At 59.3% G+C, this 19,141-nt stretch overlaps 4 protein-coding genes across 7 annotated transcripts; 2 read left to right on the top strand and 2 right to left on the bottom strand.

Annotated features, from left to right (window-relative positions):
* Nucleotides 1-652: 652 nt before the first annotated feature.
* Nucleotides 653-3,931, bottom strand: LOC128792213 (selenoprotein Pb-like). The gene is made up of 5 exons (XM_053950426.1): nucleotides 3,826-3,931; nucleotides 2,878-3,100; nucleotides 2,566-2,778; nucleotides 2,293-2,428; nucleotides 653-1,664 (listed from the first exon to the last, which is right to left on the bottom strand). Exons 2-5 carry the CDS (start codon nucleotides 3,084-3,086, stop codon nucleotides 1,419-1,421), a joined length of 804 nt encoding a protein of 267 aa, XP_053806401.1. The 5' UTR covers nucleotides 3,087-3,100; nucleotides 3,826-3,931; the 3' UTR covers nucleotides 653-1,418.
* A 1,155-nt stretch (nucleotides 3,932-5,086) lies between these two features.
* On the top strand, nucleotides 5,087-8,508 carry HPDL (4-hydroxyphenylpyruvate dioxygenase like). 3 transcript variants are annotated; one of them, XM_053951128.1, is made up of 2 exons: nucleotides 5,087-5,270; nucleotides 6,384-8,508. In XM_053951128.1, the coding sequence occupies exon 2, from the start codon at nucleotides 6,395-6,397 to the stop codon at nucleotides 7,574-7,576; it is 1,182 nt and encodes a 393-aa protein (XP_053807103.1). In that variant the 5' UTR covers nucleotides 5,087-5,270; nucleotides 6,384-6,394; the 3' UTR covers nucleotides 7,577-8,508. The 3 variants fall into 3 exon arrangements, with proteins under 3 accessions (XP_053807103.1, XP_053807102.1, XP_053807104.1); XM_053951127.1 differs by having other exon boundaries at nucleotides 5,242-5,270; nucleotides 6,306-8,508; XM_053951129.1 differs by lacking the exon at nucleotides 5,087-5,270 and adding an exon at nucleotides 5,600-5,641.
* An 84-nt stretch (nucleotides 8,509-8,592) lies between these two features.
* On the bottom strand, nucleotides 8,593-13,668 carry MUTYH (mutY DNA glycosylase). 2 transcript variants are annotated; one of them, XM_053951126.1, is made up of 15 exons: nucleotides 13,596-13,668; nucleotides 13,257-13,390; nucleotides 12,434-12,473; nucleotides 12,066-12,139; nucleotides 11,896-11,937; nucleotides 11,748-11,819; nucleotides 11,430-11,543; nucleotides 11,072-11,169; nucleotides 10,660-10,804; nucleotides 10,498-10,573; nucleotides 10,238-10,423; nucleotides 9,922-10,067; nucleotides 9,567-9,719; nucleotides 9,376-9,426; nucleotides 8,593-9,145 (listed from the first exon to the last, which is right to left on the bottom strand). In XM_053951126.1, exons 4-15 carry the CDS (start codon nucleotides 12,120-12,122, stop codon nucleotides 9,041-9,043), a joined length of 1,245 nt encoding a protein of 414 aa, XP_053807101.1. In that variant the 5' UTR covers nucleotides 12,123-12,139; nucleotides 12,434-12,473; nucleotides 13,257-13,390; nucleotides 13,596-13,668; the 3' UTR covers nucleotides 8,593-9,040. The 2 variants fall into 2 exon arrangements, with proteins under 2 accessions (XP_053807101.1, XP_053807100.1); XM_053951125.1 differs by lacking the exons at nucleotides 13,257-13,390; nucleotides 13,596-13,668 and adding an exon at nucleotides 13,026-13,220 and having other exon boundaries at nucleotides 11,072-11,208.
* A 523-nt stretch (nucleotides 13,669-14,191) lies between these two features.
* On the top strand, nucleotides 14,192-19,058 carry TOE1 (target of EGR1, exonuclease). Its single transcript, XM_053951123.1, has 7 exons — nucleotides 14,192-14,349; nucleotides 14,429-14,469; nucleotides 14,590-14,686; nucleotides 14,845-15,003; nucleotides 15,301-15,560; nucleotides 16,872-17,043; nucleotides 18,114-19,058. Exons 1-7 carry the CDS (start codon nucleotides 14,236-14,238, stop codon nucleotides 18,906-18,908), a joined length of 1,638 nt encoding a protein of 545 aa, XP_053807098.1. The 5' UTR covers nucleotides 14,192-14,235; the 3' UTR covers nucleotides 18,909-19,058.
* Nucleotides 19,059-19,141: the final 83 nt, after the last annotated feature.

Genomic DNA, 19,141 nt, shown 5'->3' with positions numbered 1-19,141 from the left:
GTGCAGAAACCCAGCACTGGGACACAGCACCATGAAAACACTGAGCAGAAAATCATCTCTCTGCTCCCCACTCAGGCTGCAGGGCCTGGAGAGGCACTGAGTAGGGCTGTGTGGGATGGTGGATGGAGCTGGAGTAAAGGGCAGAAACAGGCCTGGGGCACCACAAGCTGCAGGCAGGCGTGACTACCTGCCAGGGGCACAGCACCCACCTGCCTGAGGGCTGGGGAGCCCCACGATGTGCCTGCAATGGGGACTGGTCTGGGCACTGGGGACAAGATGCCCATGGTGACTTTGGACTGCATGTGGGAACCAGCAGCAGCTTGGGGCAGGCACTCCAATGTCACACCTACAAGCCAGGTATGGAGCTGCCAAGCCAAATATCCTCCAAGCAGTGCAGTATTAATGTCCTGGACTCCCCTCCTGGGAGGCAGGCAGAAGATAGGAAGAGATGGGGTCTTCTCTTGGAGAAGACTTCAATCTTAAACTCCTTTACTTCCAACTCCTGCTCAGGGAATGTAAACCATCCTTGGCTGCTGCACCTTGGGGTCTACATCCAGCCCTGTGTCCCTCCCTGTGCCCAGGGCACAGACCAGCACTGAGCAAGACCCCCCCCCCCCCCCCCGGGCCCACCAGAGGCCAAACTGAGCAGTGGTCACTTCACAGAGGTTTTATTCGTACTCCGGATACCCACGCTGCCCTCCCATCGCTTTCCCCCAGGAAAGACCTCAGGACCCTCACCCTGTCCTCCCCGAGCTGTGCCCATTGGATACAGCCCCTGGGTCTCCAAGAGGGGACAAGGCCACCATCTTGCGGCCACCCAGCACCACTGCACATACCCGTGCGCACGGTCAGCGGGGCGCCCAGGATGGGACAGCCGCGGGGCTACAGGGTTTGGACCACGGGGAGCTGCCACATCCCACTGCTCTTCGTGCCCTCAGTCCCCTGGGACCATGTCCTGCGGGGCACACGCTGTCCCTCCCCTCGCTCCTTGGCCAGCAAACTCGGGGATTCCAGCACACCCAGGAGTGTCTGGATGGGCAGAGGATGCCAGCAGTGCTGCTCCCATCCCAGCTCTGGCCCCTCCAGCCCGCCCTGCTGCTCTGTGCAGTGTCAGCCAGCAGTGACCAGGGACCTCCCGGTTTGCACAGCGGGCTTCATTGAGCACAGAAAGGCAGGCAGTGGCAGATGAAGGCTCAGAACTGAGCCCTGGGGCTGAAAACGCAGCACTGAGCAGGGTCCAAGGGGAATTTCCATCCCTATCCCCACGTAGGAGGGCAGCCCACATGAGGTATGCTGGAGGGAGTTGTTAAACCAGCGCTGCTGGTGACCAGCAGCCCAAAGCAAGTCCTTCCATGCCTCTGTGAAGCGAGCTGGGGTCTCTGCACACTACTGGGTTCTGCAAGGCTGCCCAGCCTGGTTTAATGCTCATCCCCCTCCTTCTGCTTCTTCCCCTTGTGATGGAGCTGGCCATGGTCTCCATGGTGGTGGTGAGCATGGGTAGCAGGTTTGTGGTCCTCACTTGGGTTTGTGTCTCTCTCGCTGTTGACCTCGTGATGGTGGTGAGGATGGAGGGGCTTGTGCTGGTGGACAGGGGTCTCTGACTCCATCCCCTTGTGTTCAGGAAGGGGGCTCGGGGTTGCAGGGCCCTCCATGGTGCTGTTAGCCTGAGGAAAGCAAGACAAGGACTGGTGTGGTATGTGAATGCCCACAGAACCCTGCAGAAAGCCTGGGGGCACAGCTGTGAACTGGGAAGGCAGACCAGCATTTATCATACAGAAAACTGTGGGTCAGAGTAAATGCTCTCCAGCCCTGACCCAGGGCACAGGGAGGACAGGAGAGGCTGGAGTACACAGGGCACAAGCTTCTAGACTTGCATGCCTTGGCTCAAGCTGTCTGTGGTCCAGAAACGGGAATTAGCATTTAGTATTTCTGGATGTACTTTTCTCCTGGGAAGTGACTAATCGCCTGCCAAGCTCAGAGCTACATCCTTTTCTTTGCTCTGAGCTTGCCACCTCTGCATCCACCGCCTGCCCTTTCTTATATGGGAACAGTCCCAGTTAGCATTCCTAGACATGGGATATGACCCCTTTAGTCAATTCCTTTTCAACCGGAAAACTCTGACCTATTTAAGTGCCCTTATTCCAGACCTTCCACCACCTTTCCTCTCAAACACATCTGAGGGCAGCTGCCAACCCAGAGCCCATCCCCAACACAGACATAAGATTGCTCTTGCTGATGTGCAGTGCCAAGGACAGAAGGGACGCCGGCTCCAGCGAGCACTCCAGCTCTTACCTCCCGGGTAGTGTTGGGGTAGAGGGAGCAGTTGCCACAGAAGTCCTTGATGTGGCTGGAGCGGATGGCTGCCTCCACATAGGGAAAGTGGAGGAAGCTGAAGGGCAACTGGATGTGGAAAGCCAGGCGGCCACACCTGAGGGGAGAAGTCACAGCCTGACTCAAGACAGGGGTCTGGAATCCCCCCAGCCCAGCCATGACAGGAGATTTTGGAAGTCCATCAAACGCTCTGTAACACCCATTAAATCCTCAGGCAAGAGGGGGGACACTCACCGGTCATAAACAAGGAAGTCGTCCTTGTCACCCCCCAGGACCTGCCAGACGTCAGGGTCCTCCTGCTCCGGCTGGAAGACGGGGACGCCGGGCGGGGCATGGCGCTGCAGCTCCGGGAGCATGGCGCGGGACAGCGGCGCCTTCTCGTTGACGATCATGTAGCGGACATCGGCCGTGCCCTGCCGGGCCAGCCGCTCCCGCAGGCCCCCGAGGCTGCGGGAAGGAGGCGCTGGGAGGGGCTGCCGGGGCAGGGGGCTGCCGTACGCCCCCGAGCTGGCGGGGACTGTTGTGGGGAGGGGGAGCGGGGCTCACCTGTGGGCCTGCCTCAGGCAGAATTGTCAGCTGGCCTTCAGCAGGGCCACCACCGTCACCTGCCCTGCCGCCCCCTCCATGGGGCTCGAGCCATTGATGGTCCATGCCGGTGCCTCCTGGCAGATCCGGCTGCTGTTGGCCGTCTCCTCAGAGGCCGAGGCCAGCCCCAGCCCCAGCCAGGTGGCCAGGGCCAGCACCAGCAGCCCCATCCTGGACCCTGGCCCTGGCAGGGGGACACAGGTTGTTACTCTCCTTCCAGATCCACTGCAACCCCAAAACACCTCCCTGCACCCTGCTCCAGGGCAGACAAGGGCTGTGGGCAGTATTGGCCTCATCCTGGCACTGGGAGCCAGGACCCCCATGGCAGGGGGCAAGGAAATAGGTACGAGGTGAGGAACTGGGCTTCTTGCTACTGTCTTTTGTGGGCACCCACTGCTACAGCATCCTGTTCTCCCTGGCAGCAAAGACCCACTCCGCATCTCAAGAGATGAAGGTGCTCCTCCGCCCATGGGCCTTCTCCATTTCTTTGATCCCGAAAAACAAACCCAGCCCCAGAGAGAGGTCTGACTTTGCCCCAGAAGGGAGCAGGGATACAGCCCTCATCATCTCAGCTGCCAGTGAGCAGTCATTGGGACAGAGATGGTTTCACCTTCAAGTCACCTTGAGAGTCCTTGATGCCCCACAAAGTGCTTTGGGAGTACACAGAGCCTTTAAAGCCCTTGAGTCTCCCAAAATTTGCCTAAAGCCCTGTCCTCCAACAGCCCTCTAACCCTGCCCATCCCAGGATATTGCCCATCCCTCTAATATCCAGCACACTTAATGGGCAAGAGGGAGGATATGGGTCTGGGGGGAATGGTCTGGGGAGGGAGCAGGGAGATGCAGGATCTGGTCAGGGTGGATGTGCCCCCACCCCCCAGCCCTCTCCCCGCGAGAATGAGCCCTCGATACCACGCTTCTCCTCGCTGCCGTCCTCCCTCGCTCCCGGCCCCAGCAGCTTTCAGCAACTTCCAGCTGGCCCTGGTCCCCCTTTTATCTCCTGACCACTCTCCCCGCCCAGGAGGGAGGAGAAGAGCCTGGCTGGAGCCCGGCTGGAGCGGGGACTGCGCCCCGGCCACCACCGCCTGCCTCGAGGAGACAGCGACAAGGCAGGCACTGTCCCCGTCGGTGCCATGTGGCCTCGGGGTGCTGCTGCCACAGCCCAGCCCAAGCCGTGCTGGAGCAAAGCCGTGCCTGGTGCCGGGCTGACGCCAGAGGGTGACAGGCGGTGCTGCAGGGAAGAGATGGACACGGCCGCTCCAAACCCGACAGGCACAGGAGGGCTGGGGGCATTGCCAAGGACACTGCTTACACCAAAGGGTTGCAGTGTGGGATGTGGGGTGACCTCCAACAGCGCCATCCCTGCACCAGTGCCGTCTCTGCTTCCCTGCAGCCAAAAAGATGGTGTCTCCCATAGACAGCGGGGTGCTGGAGCTCCTTGCCCTGTGGGGTGTCACCTCAAAAGCCGAGCTGTTCTGTTGTGCCCATGGCCGTTCTCAGGCCAAGCTTGGCCCCACAGCAACTCCCCAGTGTCCAGTTCCATGCCTCCTGCCCGGCCCCACACTGATGGGGCTGCAGTAGTGTGGGTGTTTCCTTGGGAAATCACAGCGACGCTGGATTCCACCCCCCAGCCAAACAAGAGGAGCTCATCACTCTGGCAGCACAAGGACATCTCTGCAAATATTTGAACAGTTTATTGTACCTGGGATCTGTACAAAAACATGATAAGGCAGGGAAGGGCAAGCAGCCACAGTCACAGCGGGGGCAGAACATGATCCCAGACACACATAGAGCGGGGATTCGTCTGAAAACAGCAGGGGGAGAGGGGATCGCTGCTGAGGGGCTTGAGGGGCCCAGAGGTGTTTGCAAGGATGATGAGCAATCCCTCATGACTGACGCTGGACTTTCCTCAGAGCTGTCACCCCCCACCTGCACGCTGCTCCCCACAAGTGCCCACCGGGTACCCTGGACACTGTGAAGCGCCCAGCACTGAGCAGGGACACGTTTCCCCAGTTCATGTCCTGGGACTGGGGCTGGCAGGGAATGACCCTTCACAGACACGAGCGGTGCCCCAGGAGCCCCAGCCACCGCCTGGTTTTCAGCCTGGGCGGCTTTTCGTCCGCAAACCGCGGCACCCGCAGCGGGCAGCGCGTTCTCCGTGTGCCGGCCCCGTCTCTGCTCGGGGCGATCCCCCCCGGTTCCCCGCCGGGAGCGCTCCCGCGGCCGCCCCGCAGCGCCCGGGCAGTGCCGGCGCCGTGCCCGGCCCGCCGTGCCTGGTGCATGCCGGGGAGGAGCGAACTGAACCGCCCCCGCGCCGGCGCTGCCCGGCGTCCCCTTCGCCCGCAGCCTTGACCCCGGTGAGCCGCAGCCCGAGGGCCAGCGGGGCCCGCGGGCACGGGGGTGGCGGGGCGGGCACGGGGAGCGGGGCCGGCGGGAGCGGAGCGGGGATCGCGCCGGTGCCGCGGCGCGCAGCGGGAAGCAGGGCCGGAGGGAGGGAGCACCGGCCCCTGCCCATGTGCTCGCCGGGCTCCACGCGGTCCCTCCGCCCTGGCCTGGTGGGAAGAAGGAGCAGGGAGAGCTCGGTGCACACAGCCCCTTCAAGCGGGCAGGTGAAAGGGAATATTTCAGCCGGTGTGTGGCCCCCAGCCTGCTGCACACCTGTGAGGACTGGCCAGAGCGGCTCGTGCCTGCCATGGGATCAGGAAGCTTCAGTGGGTGCTCTGGAGAGGTGATTCCGATTGGGGTTTTGGGCAGATCTTTTTTCCCCCTTGAGCATGACAGATATTTGGATTGGTGGGGAGGAAGGTCACTTTGCCCCTAGGGCAAGGTCACTGTTCCCGGACTGTTGCAGAGAGCATGGTGGCTCCACGCTGTCCTTGCTGGGGAGGGGAAGGGCACATCAGCCTATCATGACCCCACTGCTCCCCTCCACTGGTGGGACACACCTGACAGGCGCTGGGGCAGCACAGGAGCGTTTTAGCTGTAACCAGTGTGTTGCTCCATGTTTACCAGTCTATGTTTCTGGTACAGGACATTCCCACCATAACCCTTGTCCCCATAATCTTGCTTACACGTGCAGCACACCTCCTCCACTGGGAATCCCCGCTGACCTCCCTTCGTCACTCCCAAATGACACGTGGCTCCAAAGGGGACCCGCGGGGCTGCATCCAGGGCTCGAGGCTTTCCTGCTCTGGGACCTCAAGCATGGGGCGGGGTAGCAGAGTGGAAGGCTGGCAGGAAGGCTTGGCATCCTTAGGCAGCTCTCTGTAGCTGGTCCCGAAGGTGGCTGCCCTTTCACAGTGCAAATTGGCTCCTGAGACCCACTTATTTAAAACACACACATTTAAAAGGTGCGAGTTTACACACATATGCATTTGTGCTTGCAAACACAGGTGGGCTCTGTGCAAGGTGGGGGAACAGCTTTTCCCCAGGGCCAGCAGCCCCCCTGATCCCCTGCGTCCTCCCCGCAGCCTGCCCAGCCATGGCAGCCTCGCTGAGCCGCCCCTGCTTCATCTCCCTCCACCTGCCCTACAGGCAGGGCTGGGGCCAGCACCTGGCCAACACCTTTCGCTTCCAGCCAGTGGCCGTGCGGGAGACGCCGCGTGTCCGGCAGGTGGCCTTGCAACGAGAATCTGCCATCTTCCTCGTCAACGAGCGCCTGGCACCTGCCAGCACCTCATCCCGTGATTTTCTCTATGACATAGATCCCCAGCCCACCTTGGGCACGGCCTCCAACGTCTGCTTCGAGGTGGATGACGTGCCGGGGCTCTGCAGGCGGCTGCAGAGCCAGGGATGCTCCTTGCTGGTGCCCCCCACTGAGCTGAGTGATGACGCTGGTTCTGTCACCTACGGGGTGGTGAGCTCTGTCGTGGGCAACGTCAGCCACACCCTTTTGGACCGATCCTCTTACCGGGGGCTCTTCCTGCCTGGCTTCCAGCCCATCCAAGGAGCCCCCTCAGCCACAGGGGATGGGATCAAGATCACTCACTTTGACCACATCACATATGTCTGCCCCCGGGGTGGGGCCCGGGCGGCTCTGGACTGGTACCAGCGCTGCTTTGGTTTCCACCGCTTCCTGCTGAACCCCCAGGAAAGGCCGGCTGAGGGGTATGTGCTGGGGGGGCAGGGGGTGGGCATGCTGCTCCTCGCACTGCAGGGCACCCAGGGCACCCCAGCACACGGGTGCAAGCTGGTCTTTGCTGAGTCTCTCTCCCAGAATGGCACCAACCAGGTCGACACGTTCCTGGAGCAGCACGGCGGGGCTGGGATCCAGCACGTCGGCCTCTGCACCACTGACATTGTCAGCACGACCAGGGTTCTGCAGCAGCGGGGGGCACGGTTCTTCACACCCCCCACCACCTATTACAGCCAGGGGGGCAAAGCGGAGGAGATCCGAGGAGCTGGGCAGGACCCCCACATGCTGGCAGAGCTTGGCATCCTCCTGGACACCACAGTGCCTGTGGCCAACAAGGGTCGGCCGGGCACTGATGCCACAAAGAGCCCCTCTCGGGAATATTTGATGCAGATCTTCACCCATCCCATCTTCTCCGAGGAGACCTTCTTCCTGGAGCTCATTGACCGGCGGGGAGCGCCCGGCTTCGGGGAAGGCAATATCCGGGCACTGTGGAAAGCTGTGCAGGTCTACATGGACCAGCAGCAGTAGTGCAACACTGCAGTCCTCCTCCCTCAGCTCCCCAACTTCTCCAGTCCAACCCTGGAGCAAGGACCATAAGATCCCATCCCTGGCATGGCCCAGGTGGGCAGGGACCAAGGGACGGCTCCACATCAATCCAGAGCCAACTCAGCGTGGGAGCAAGATGCTCCGGGCCAAGTCCAGCAGGGGTGTGAGCATGGCCCAGGATGGGTGCATTTCTCCCCTGCCCTGGGTTCCCAGGGATTTATCGACCACACGTAAAGAACTTTCTGCCTTAGTTTCTGCTTAATTTATTGAGACTTGAGCCTGGAGCATGGCCAAGAGTGTGCTGGCACAGAAACACTCCCAGCTGCAGAGAGATGAGGGGCTGCCCAAGGGGAGTGGATAATCCGGAGGCCGTGGATTACGGCCGCTTACTGGCAGTTACCACCCACAGCATGACCAGCCCTGCGGGGCGAGTGGTGGCCTCTTCCTCCTCTCAATTAAAGAATTAACTTACAGGCACCGCTCTGGGTTTTTAATCCTCCTAGTTAAGATATGCTGAGTGCCAGGTCAGGATGAAATGGCCATTTCCATCACTCAAAGTGGGTGTATCACTAAAATTGAGATCGCTGCCCCTAGCACCCCGCCAGGACTGTCCCTGCCAGCCCCCAGCATTGTGCATTTGCAAGGGTGCACCACACTCAGCAGGGACAGTGCTGAGCAGCCCAAGAGAAAAAATATAAAAGGAGGATGAAACCCTGCAAAAAGCCCTGGGGGCAGTTGTTCAGCCCCAGGGAGGAGCAGCCCACAGGCAGGAGCAGCACAGCCCTTGGGGGCTGTTATCTGCCCTTGCAGGAGGGCTGCTCTGGGTGCTTTATTTGGGGTCACAGCTGTTAATACTCAGCCAAGGGGCTCTTGGGTGCATTAATGAAGAAATCCCTGCTCTCCCCAGCCCAGATCTAAGGATCCTGAAGGCTATCTTCATTTTCCACCACAGGCTGCCCAACACCCCCAGCTTAGCACAGTGCAACAGAGACAGTCACTTAAAAAAACCCACACACTTGAGATTTATTTTCAGGTCCAGTAAAAACATGGGAGGGTACAGCAGCATCCCCAGTCACTGGCTGGGGCATGAGATGCAGGCAGGGGACAGGGCTGCAGGAGCCATGTGGCCACAGCCTTCCCACTGCTGGAGAGAAACCCCTGCTGCCCTGAGTCCACAGTGCCAACGTGGTGGCAGTACAGGGCTGAGTAGCCCCAGAAGGGCTCAAGCCAAGGAAGGAGGGCAAGTCTGGCTCCAGGATTAATCCAGGACCAGTGGCCACATCCAGACACAATGCCCACAGGGGAGGCAGGGGAAAGGAAGAGTGAGAGACCATTGTGGTGCCATGTCCTGGGCTTGCTACAGCACAGGGACAGCACTGCCAGGCCCCGGGCAGGACTCACCCCAGCGAGGGGCTCTGGTGCCTCACACGAGGAAGGTCGGTGGCCTCACGGGCCAGTCGGTGCCCGGAGAAAGGCGTGGAGGGAGAGCTGTGTCCCAGGGCAGGGGCTGCCTGCTCCCTGTGCTTTTGCCCCCCGTTTCTGCTTGGAGCCCTGCAGGAGACACAGCAGGGCTCAACCAGACCCCAAGGGCCCCCATGGTCTCCAGGGATCCCCCCCCGGGTACTGGGGACACCCAGGGGCAATGCCAGTCAGGCAAGTTCCCCTGCCACGGGCTGGGGATGCTCCTTGGCCTGATCCCAAACCCTGGGGCGCCTTCAGCACAGCACACCAGAGGCTGTCTCACAGCACTGGGGCTCCAGGCACCCCGGAGCACTGCTCACCTTGACAGGGCTGCTCTCCTTCCTGTGCTGCTTCTTGTGAGCTTTCAGCACCTGAAGGAAGAACAAGAGAGCCCAGAGCTGAACAGCAGCTGGGTCCTGGAGCTGGGACAGCCCAGAGAAGTTGAGGGGATGCCAGGGGTTTTCCCAAGATAACTGAGGGAAGGGAGGAAAGGCCCAAGTGCCCCCCATACCTTCTTCATGGCTGTGGAAACTGCCGAGGCATGGAACTCATCCTCTGTCACCCAGCGGGATGGGGACAACGCAGGGTCCAGGGTCACATCCCCATCTAGGTACAGGGAGTAGACCACATACGTTTGGTGGATGTGGGAGAAGATGTGGATGACCTGTGAGGGGATGGAAAGACACATGAGATGGGCAGCAGGCAGGCAATAGGGGATGCAAAGCGCACTGAGCCTGCCAGGGTCCTGAGCAGTGGGGCAGAGCTTGGGAGGGGTGACAGTGGGGAAGGGACACCTTTCTTCTGTGTGCTATATCCTCATGGCTGAGCACAGGGGACTCACTGCATCCCTCCAGCTCCAGGCTCACCTCTCCGATAAACTGCAGGCCTTTTGCTGCCACCGGCTGCCCCATCCAGGCCTGGAGGTGATCAGCCAGCTCCTCCCTCTCCTTCTCCTCTTGCAGATCTTGAGCCAGCGGGAGACTTGGGAACTCCCACAGTCCAGCCAGGAGACCTGGGAAGGAGGCATGACAGAAATGTGAGACAGCCAGGGATACCGAGCCTCATCACGGCCCCAAAGAGCTCCTTTCCCCACCCCAGCAACCAGAGCCGCTCCCTCTATCCCTCATGAGTTGTGAAGGGTCTGTGTGGTGCCTTCATCCCCCTCCTTCCCAGCCCCATTACCCGAGCTGGGTCTCTGCACAATGAGGTATTCTGGGGCCCCGTGGCAGCCCCTCCGCTCCAGCACACACGTGGCTGTCCGCATCACCCGCGGCGGCTTCTTCGCTGCTTTCCGGGGGAAGTTGGTCACCCCCAGGCTGCTGTCCCATGGCTCCGTGGCTGGGGGGCACAGGGGACAGTCCCCAGCACCTGCAAACACCAGGGTAACAGTTGCTGCAGGGCTCAGACCTGGAGCTACAACAGGGATCTCCCTACATGCTTACCACAGTCCTCAACATCAGGCACTGGGGGGGCTTTCCCAAACAGCTTCTGAGAGGTGAAGGACAGCTCCTTCTCCACCTGCAAGGGCAGACAGAAGTGAGGACAGGCTCATCCACCAGCCCACCTTGTCCCCAGGCATGGCAAACCCTCGGGGCCACACTTACTCTGTGCCACGCTTGGCAGTGCTGTTTCACCGGGCACTCCCTGCACAGTGGGGATTTGGGCACACACACAGTTGCCCCCAGCTCCATCAAGGCTTGGTTAAAATCCCCTGGGCGACTCCTGTCCACCAGGACATTGGCCATGTCCCTGGAGAAACAGCAGTGAGAGGCACAGGGATCTCTGGGGAGAGCATGCCAGGACCTTTGCCTGCCTCCTGCCTGTCGGGGGGGGAAGCTCCTAGGTAGGCACAGGCAACACAGCTCCTTTCACCAGTACTCCCAGCAGCACTAACTTCCCAAGAGTTCCCATACTCCACACCTGCCTCCCTTCACAGGCTCAGGCCCCCAAGGCTCCTGGGTGATCCTGCCTTTAGCCACAATCAGCACAGCTCCAGAGACAGAGCATTCCCCTTACCAGAGCCGGTCGATGACAGCCGGGCTGCTGGAGTCGGCACCAATGCATCGCAGGCGGCACAGGACCCGGATCACATTCCCATCCACAACTCCTGTAGCCTGGCACCAGGAGCTGGGATTACCATGCTGGGATGTGCTCTGGACAAGGAAGGGAGCTGGGATGCTCCCAGGATGGAGAGCGACACGAATGAGGCCAACCCACAGGTCAAGCTGGGTGGGGGCTGTGATGCATCCCAAAGTGGGGGGAGAGCCAAGGACAACCCTGGAGAGCCCTGGGCTTGTGAGACCCAGCAGCAGGACCTGTCAGGAGTGGGCTGGGCAGCCCAGGGGGAGACGTGTCCACTGTCACCAGCTCTCACCTGTCCGTACGAGATGGACGCGATGGCTCCCGCCGTGTATCGGCCCACGCCCGGCAGCAGCTTCTGCAGGTCCTCAGCCGTCCTGGGCATCCGGCCAGCCAGCTCGGACACCACCTGGCAGGGAAGGGGCCAAGCTCAGGGAAGCAGCAGGGGTGGGTGTGTGCAAGGAACCCATTTTGCCCATGGGAAGATGGGATGCCAGCCTCCGCAGCCTGGTGCCAGCAGCACAGCCCCAGTGAGGCAGGGCAGACATGAGCCAGCACCAGCCCAGCAGCCACAGAGGGCTTTAGACATGCCCCTTCCCCCCGACTCCAGCACCTTCCTTGCTGCTTCCTGCAGACGCTTCCCTCTGGAGTAGTAGCCGAGTCCAGCCCACAGCTCGTTCACCTCCTGCTCCGAGAGACACAGCACAGTGTTAATGGGGAGCCACAGGGCAGGGAGAGCACCCGGTCCCAGTGATGCTCACCTCCAGGGACGCCTGTGCCAGAGCCTGCAGCGTTGGCCACTTCTGCAGGACAGAGGGAAAGGGACAAGTCAGGGATGAGCAGAGTTCTGGGGATCTGCCACAGGCAGGGGGCAGCTGCCCCCTCCAAAAGTGGCAGCCTGTGGGCACAGGACTGTGTAAGGAGCAGGCACCTGCATCCAGCGGTTGTAGTAGTGGATCACCGTAGCCACCTGTGTCTGCTGGAGCATGATCTCGGACACCCACACTGCAGGGAGCAGGGCAGGGGTCAGAGCAGAGGCACCAACGCCACCCACACCTCATGCTGTGGCCACGTTAGCACTGGCAACAAACCCTGCACAGCATCCAGCACATGGGACACCCTCCCACCCCTCACCTTCCCCATGTGCTGCCCCGCAGCAGCACCCCCAGGCTCAAGGTGGGCTCTCCAACCCCCCAGCACCTTGCAATGGGAATCAATGGCTCTCGCGGCCACTTCAGGCAGCTTGTTCCAAGGATGGCACGCAAAGCCACACCTCACAATGCAGTCCCTGCTCCTCACCTGCATATCCCCGTCTGTCGGCATCCGGCTCCGTCGCTGCCTGGAAGGGGAAGAAGATGAAGTGTGAGAAACAAGGTGACACAGGACCCCACTGCAGAGGGGACCTGTGTGTAAAATAAAATAGTCCATGGCGTGTTTTGAACACTGCAATAGAATCTGAAATTAAAACAAAATATTTCCCCCAAGCACTCAGAAGTTCTGAGTTTGGGTTAATCAAGTGACAGCCAAAGCACCTTCTTGCTGATGAAATCCCCCATGGAGAGTTACTTATGAGGTTCAAAATCCCACAGAGAGCTAGCCCATACCTGAGCCCACCTGCACAGGAAGCAATTGGAGGCAGATGTAAATCCCATAAAGGGGTTGTGCAGTTCCCACCATTCAGACATTGCTCAAAAGCTGATGCCCACCCTCAGCACCACAATGACTCTCGAGCCACTGCTGCCAGGCTGAGCACAGAACAGGCAGGAGCTCCAAAAGAAACGTCCAGCAGGCTTAAAACAAATACATGGGAAACCTTCTCCATGCAGCACTCGCTGCTTCAGGGTATCATAGAGGCAGGAACAAAACAGGATTAAAACACAGCTAGACTAACCTTGCCAGAGATAAGTACTCCTCTTGAAGGTTATATTTGAGAAGTGTGCCCTGCTTTTACTCTTCATACCTAGGGATTGGCTCCAGACCACCCACCACAACACAGCCACGACTAGCCAGGAGCACTTCCATGCAGGCATGGATGCATGACATAGGGAAAAACACCATGGTCACATCAGCCAGGCTCCCTTAAGGGAGTTCCCCATCGCCGCTTCCCGATGTCTCCCCTTACCAGTGTCCTCCAGGGAAGGTCCCGCTTGCATCGGTCGTACCAGGCGAGCAGATTCCGCCGCAGGGCCTCGACCTCAGCCGGGTCGCTGAAGAGATGCCGGGCGGGCGGCGGAGCGGGCGCTGCAGCCGGGGCCCCTGCCAGGAGAGCGGCGCGAGGTCAGCGCACGGTAGGAGACGGCGAAGAGCCGCGGGGCTCAACCGCGGCAGAGGCGGGAGCCCGACCGAGCCGCTGCCGGGTGGACGCGCACCGAGTACCGGACTTTACGAGGACCCAGCAAGCACCGGAGACTGCCGGGGCTAAGAACACCCCACACTCCCCCAGCCCTCCCGCTACCCGCACCTCCGCGGGGCGACGCGCGCTTCCTGCTCCGTCCCTGGGGCGGGGCCGCGCTCCCGCCGCTCCGCTGGAGCGCCCCGGCCCCGGCCCCGGCCCCGGCCCCGCCCCGGCCCCGGCCCCGGCCCCGGCCCCCGCCGCCGCTGCCGCCCGGGCCCGCGCGGGGCTCATGGCGCGGCCGCGCGCGCTTTCCCGGGAAAACGTGTCCCGCCCCACCCCCGCGCGAGGGCCAATCAGAGCGAAGGCCCCGCCCACCGCCGCCCGCCAACCAATCGAAGGGAGGAGCGCGGAGCGGGCTCGTACCCGCCCTCCCCCGGAACGCAGGACTGAGGGGCGGGGCCTCCCGGCGCGCTGGAGCCAATCAGCAAGCCGGGAGCGAAAGGGGCCCGCCCCTGCTGCCGCCGGTCCGAGCGGCCGCTCGGGAAGGACCCAAAGGAGCTGTACCAGCTAAACGCCTGTTGACTTAATTCCAAATTTCGGTTGAAAACGGATTTTGAGAACGGTAAAAATCCCCACCGGGGCCGGCAGAAGCCGGGCCGGCCGCGAGGGCGGGCGGCGCCGGGCGCGGAGCGGGCAAGGCGTGCGGGGCCCGCGGCGGGCAGGCGGCGGGCAGGCGCGGCGGCGGAGGCCCCGTGCGAGCGCGGCCATGGCGGGCCCGGCGCGGGTGCCGGTGGTGGATGTGCAGAGCGACAACCTGGCGGACCTGTGGCCGTCCATGGTGCTGGCGCTGCGCTCCGCCACCTTCGTGGCCGTGGACACGGTGAGCCGGGGTGGGGGCGGCGGCGGGGCGGGGCGCGGCGGGTCCCGGGGAGCCGCTGACGGTGTCTGTCTCCCCGCAGGAGCTGAGCGGCCTCGGCGCCAGAAAGTCGCTGCTGAGCCCGTGAGTGCCCGGAGCGGCGGGGGGCGGGGGTGGGTGCGTCTCTCGGTACCGGCTGCGCGGTGACCTCTCCTCGGGGTACGGGCAGGCCGGAGCCGTCATGGCCCGTTCTCGCGTCGCCAGGTGCATCGAGGAGCGCTACAAGGCCGTCTGCAGCGCCGCCAGGACACGCTCTGTCCTGTCCCTCGGCGTCGCCTGTTTCAAGCAGCTCCCGGAGAAGGTGCGTGCACGAACCGTGGAGCGGCCGTTTTCTCTTGGTCCGTCCCGGGAGACGGGGACGCGCTGGGAGGTGGAATTCCGCCGTGGAATTGTCCCGGCTGTTTCGGCAGCTCCCTCTGACAGGTGTCCCTGTGTTCTTTGCACGCTCTCCTTGTGCAGTCCGAGAACACGTACCTGTGCCAGATCTACAACCTCACGCTGCTCTGCACTGAGGATTACGTGGTCGAGCCCCAGTCAGTGCAGTTCCTAGTGCAGCACGGCTTTGACTTCAACAAGCAGTATTCCCAGGGGATCCCTTACCACAAAGGCAACGACAAGGTACAAACCCACTCCCTTCCGTTCACCTCAGCCTGCTCTGCTCCAGGTTTCTGGCAGTGTGCTGGCTTCCCCTGTGTGAAGGTGGGCACACCCTGGGGTCCTGCGTGCAGCATGATCCCTTTCACCTCCCTGCTGCTTTAAACCCGCTCCTTGCAGTTGCTTTTGCAAATGTTTGTGTCTCTGTTCAGAGTAAGTCATAGCTCTGGGCAGCATCCTGCTGCCGCAGGCTCCGAGGGCTCTCCAGGGTGACAGCCAGTCAGGGTGCTGAGGCTCACTGACCGAGCCTTCCTCACACAGGGCAACGAGAGCCAGAGCCTGAGCGTTCGGACGCTTTTCCTGGAGCTCATGCGGGCGAAGAAGCCGCTCATTCTCCATAACGGCCTGATCGACCTGGTCTTCCTGTACCAGTGTTTCTATGCTCACCTCCCGGAGAGCCTCAGCACCTTCACCGCCGACCTCTCCGAGATGTTCCCAGCGGGAATATACGACACCAAGTACGCCTCGGAGTTTGAGACTCGCTTTGTAGCCTCCTACTTGGAGTACGCCTACAAGAAGTGGTGAGCAGCACGCTGGTCCTCAGAGCTTACAGCAGGAATGGCAAAGGGAAAGTCTGTGTGTGTTTGTTTTTCCAGGCAAGGGGGCTGTGTCCTTTCACTGTCCCACTGACTGAAGGTGCTTTTCAGGTGACTCTGCCCTGGGCTTTTTCTGTTTCTAGAATGGGTTTGTTTTTTAATAGGCCTTACCTGTTTGGTGGGCAGCAGCTGAAAGAGAACTTCAGAACTGGTGCCAGTAGGCCTGATCTGTCACAGCGGCCTGATCTGAGACTGGGTCATTGCCTGGCTCTGATCCAGTAGTGCCACAGGGTCATGGCAGGAACTCACACAGAAAAGAAACCAGGGCTGTCCTGCAGGCCTGCTAATTATAATTCTGTTTTGTGAGGGATACTGCAGTTAAAGGGTGGGTGCTCCCTGCAGTCCTTGGCACTGACCAGTTCTGTCACATGTCCTGCACACGTGATGCCCATGGCCCATTGTGACTCCCATCACTTCCTTCCAAGCAAGAGTTGTGCTCTTGTTCAGGACACACGTCTGTGCTTTGCAGTCTGGCTCCACATTCTGCAGGCCCCACACAATCTAAACAAGCCCCTTGCACTGATAAAGCCCCTGGGATCTCCATAAAGCTCAAGTCTTGCTCTGTTTTGAGGAGAAATGGTATTTTTTGTGACTGTTTTATTTCAGGAAATGCCATTTTGACAGGTCTAAAAACATTCAAGATGGCCATTCTCAAAACATGGGAGTGCTTTGTTTTGACAAGATAAAAATAACTTTCTAAGCTGACATCTTGAATGTTTTAACCCAAGTTCTCGTTAGGTAGAGCCTTCCAAAGGTTTTGGCCTTTTAACCAGCTCTTGGGACAAAACAGAGATCAGTTTTTTTTTTTTTTTCATGAAATGAAAACCCTTTCCTTTTTGTCTGCATTGCCCAGGTTCAGCCTGCCTGGGTGGTGACTGCTGGATGGTCTGCACAGTACCTCATTTTGGGGCATCTTTTCCTTGTCCATTAGCATTATGAAGACAAAGCCATATCTTAGTCCCCTTTATAGTTAAAAAACCAAACTGTGCATACCCTTCTGTAACTTCAACAGAGCTGCTGCTTTCCCTGCTTCTATGTCAGCATAAGAAAAAACCCCTTTGAATCAGCATGAAAACAACTGCTTACTACAGCTGCTCTCCTTGGATTGAATTCCTTTCCAGCACCTGGGGCTGGAGCTCAAGAGCAGGAAAGTCATGGAGTTGAGAGCTGGTGGAGAGCAGTGTTTGCTCCCCACCCTGGTCCCATCCCACAGTAACTGTGCTCCTCTTGTTCCAGCAAGCGAGAGAACTGCAAGCTGAGGGACTCCAGCGGGCAGCACCTCACGGTGGAGTTCTGCAATTACCCTGCCAACATGTCCCGCTACATCGACTACCGCTGCTGCTCTCTGGAAGAAGACGGCCACAGCGCTGCAGGGGGGAATAAGGTGCCTGTCTGCGAGAAATTTTCGGTAAGTAACACAAATCCCTGCTCCCTTCCCAACTCCATGGAAAGGGGCACACGTGGCCCGAGCCAGAAGTTGTAGGAAAGCATCTAGCAACTTCTCCTCACCTGCTTCATAGTACAAGGAACATTTTCAAGCTTCAGGTGGCTTCATGACACACAGGGCAATAGTGTGCTCTGGTTTGAGGTTGGGAATCCTACAGGCTTCATGAGGAAGATTCCAACAGAGTCTATGGCCCTAAACAGTGGGACAGTATGAGCTGCAGTATCCCTTGCTGTCTTGGGGGGGGCTGCAAGTTCTGCGTTAGTTTGGCTTGTCCTACAAGAAAGAAGTGCCACCTCTACCCTTCCCTTCATCTTCATTAGATATAAAAAATCATTACCTGTCAGTAGCTTCTGGCACTGTAGCACAGGGTGATCCACAGGAGCTCATCCTAGTGCAGCTACAGCAGCAAAGAGCCCATCTGGTCAGATCATAACTAGCTTCAGGTGCTTCATGGAGAAAAGGAGCTCTTCCACACGTTGTATATTCTGTCACAGAACATAAGTTGGGGAAATCTCTGGAAGGTTCCATTCAACTACCCCCTCAGTGTTGCTCAGAGCCTTGTTTGGTAAATTTTGAAATTGTGTAAGGACAGAGATTAAAAAACAATCTCCAGGTCCCTGTTCCAGTGCTTGACCACTACGTGAAAAATATTTTCCTGCATATCTAGTCATAATTTCCCCTCTTACCAGGTCCCCTCTCCCTGTGCTCTCACAAGAGTTTAGCTTCATCTTGCCCATAACCTCTGCTGTAGGTACCTGCAGACACCAACTAGATATCCCCTTCCCCTCAGCCTTGTCTTTTTCAGGTAGAACAAACCCACCTTCCTTAGCCTCTGCTCATGTGCTGTGTGCTGCACCCAGTAGTGTGTCAGCACCTTTCCTGTGTGCTGGGGATCTGTAACTGGATGCTGTCCCTGCTCCAGCCTCGCAAGCCCTCAGCAGAAGGGAATAATTAGCTCCACTCCACGTTATGATGATTGCTGCTCTAACCAGTAAGATGGAGGCTACAGACCCCTCTCTCTTTCTCCCTAGGCCTATGGGTGGTGTCCAAAGGGGGTGAAGTGTCCAGAGTCTCATAATATTGACCTCATCATTGACGAGGACGACAAGCTTTGGGAGAAGCGAAAGAAACGGAAACACAGATGGAAGCATCGTAAGAACCTGAAAGCGCTCACAACGGCATTCCAACAGGAAAGCTCAGGGGACAACAAGGAGCAAGCTCAGAACGGGGAGGAGGGACCGCCACGGAAGCAGAGCTGCTATGAGCCTGCAGCTGCTACAGAGCTGGCAGAGATCACACCCAACGGGGAGGGCAGGCCACTGGAGGAGAGCTGCACGGACATGGAAACAGAGGTCAGCTCAGACACCAGCACACAGTGGGAAGAGAATCTGGGGAGCACTGAAAGAACTGACCAGGGAGCCACTGCCCAGAGCCCTTCTGCCAAGGGAAATGCCTCTGACAATGACCAAGTGGAGAAGAAGTCAAAGGTTCCCGCTGGGTTGGGCTCAGCCAGACACCCAGCCACCCGTGAGACTGAAGCAGCAGGTGCTGCAGGAAAGGAAAAGGAAACCCACAGCCCTCCTTCGCAGGGGGGCACACACCGAGCTGGCTTTGATGCGTTCATGACTGGCTATATCATGGCTTATGTCTGGATGCTCAAGCAAGGGAAAAATACAGACGCTGGTGCAGGGCCCTGGTTGCCAGACTGCCATAATAAACTGTACCTCAGTGGGAAATCAGTGCCACTGCAAATAGTGAAGAGCTTGTTTTCTAAGTCTTCCAAAGCTCACAGCGAGAAGATAAAGTTAGTGTGGGACAGTGCATAGAGCTACAGAATTCCTCACTAAACTGTGCTTCTTTTGTCTCCTCCAAGTTTTGGAGTTCTTTCTTCTATCAAGAACTCACCGAAAAGGGAACAGGTTTCGTATTCTTGTTTGTGTTTTAACATCTGACCAATTAAATTGCTCTCAGTTGGAGTTGCCCGTGTTCCTTAGTGGCATGCTAACCTTTGGTTAGAGCATGCACAGATAAGACCTTTGCCCCTACAGGAGAGAAGGGA

The sequence above is a fragment of the Vidua chalybeata genome, chromosome 9 (assembly GCF_026979565.1).
Source record: "Vidua chalybeata isolate OUT-0048 chromosome 9, bVidCha1 merged haplotype, whole genome shotgun sequence".
In the NCBI taxonomy this organism is placed as follows: Eukaryota; Metazoa; Chordata; class Aves; order Passeriformes; family Viduidae; genus Vidua; species Vidua chalybeata.
This window is presented reverse-complemented; position numbering and strand designations above follow the sequence as displayed.

Bases quoted from the DNA above. Each gene is read 5' to 3' on its own strand.
- MUTYH (XM_053951125.1), bottom strand. From the start codon at position 12,122: ATGCTCCAGCAGACACAGGTGGCTACGGTGATCCACTACTACAACCGC. The intron at 11,820-11,895 runs GTGAGCATCACT...CTCTCGGAGCAG, and splicing joins TGGCACAGGCGTCCCTGGAG to GAGGTGAACGAGCTGTGGGC. The intron at 11,544-11,747 runs GTGCTGGAGTCG...CTTCCCTGCCAG, and splicing joins TGCAGGAAGCAGCAAGGAAG to GTGGTGTCCGAGCTGGCTGG.
- TOE1 (XM_053951123.1), top strand. From the start codon at position 14,236: ATGGCGGGCCCGGCGCGGGTGCCGGTGGTGGATGTGCAGAGCGACAAC. The intron at 14,470-14,589 runs GTGAGTGCCCGG...TCGCGTCGCCAG, and splicing joins AGAAAGTCGCTGCTGAGCCC to GTGCATCGAGGAGCGCTACA. The intron at 17,044-18,113 runs GTAAGTAACACA...CTTTCTCCCTAG, and splicing joins CTGTCTGCGAGAAATTTTCG to GCCTATGGGTGGTGTCCAAA.
- HPDL (XM_053951128.1), top strand. From the start codon at position 6,395: ATGGCAGCCTCGCTGAGCCGCCCCTGCTTCATCTCCCTCCACCTGCCC.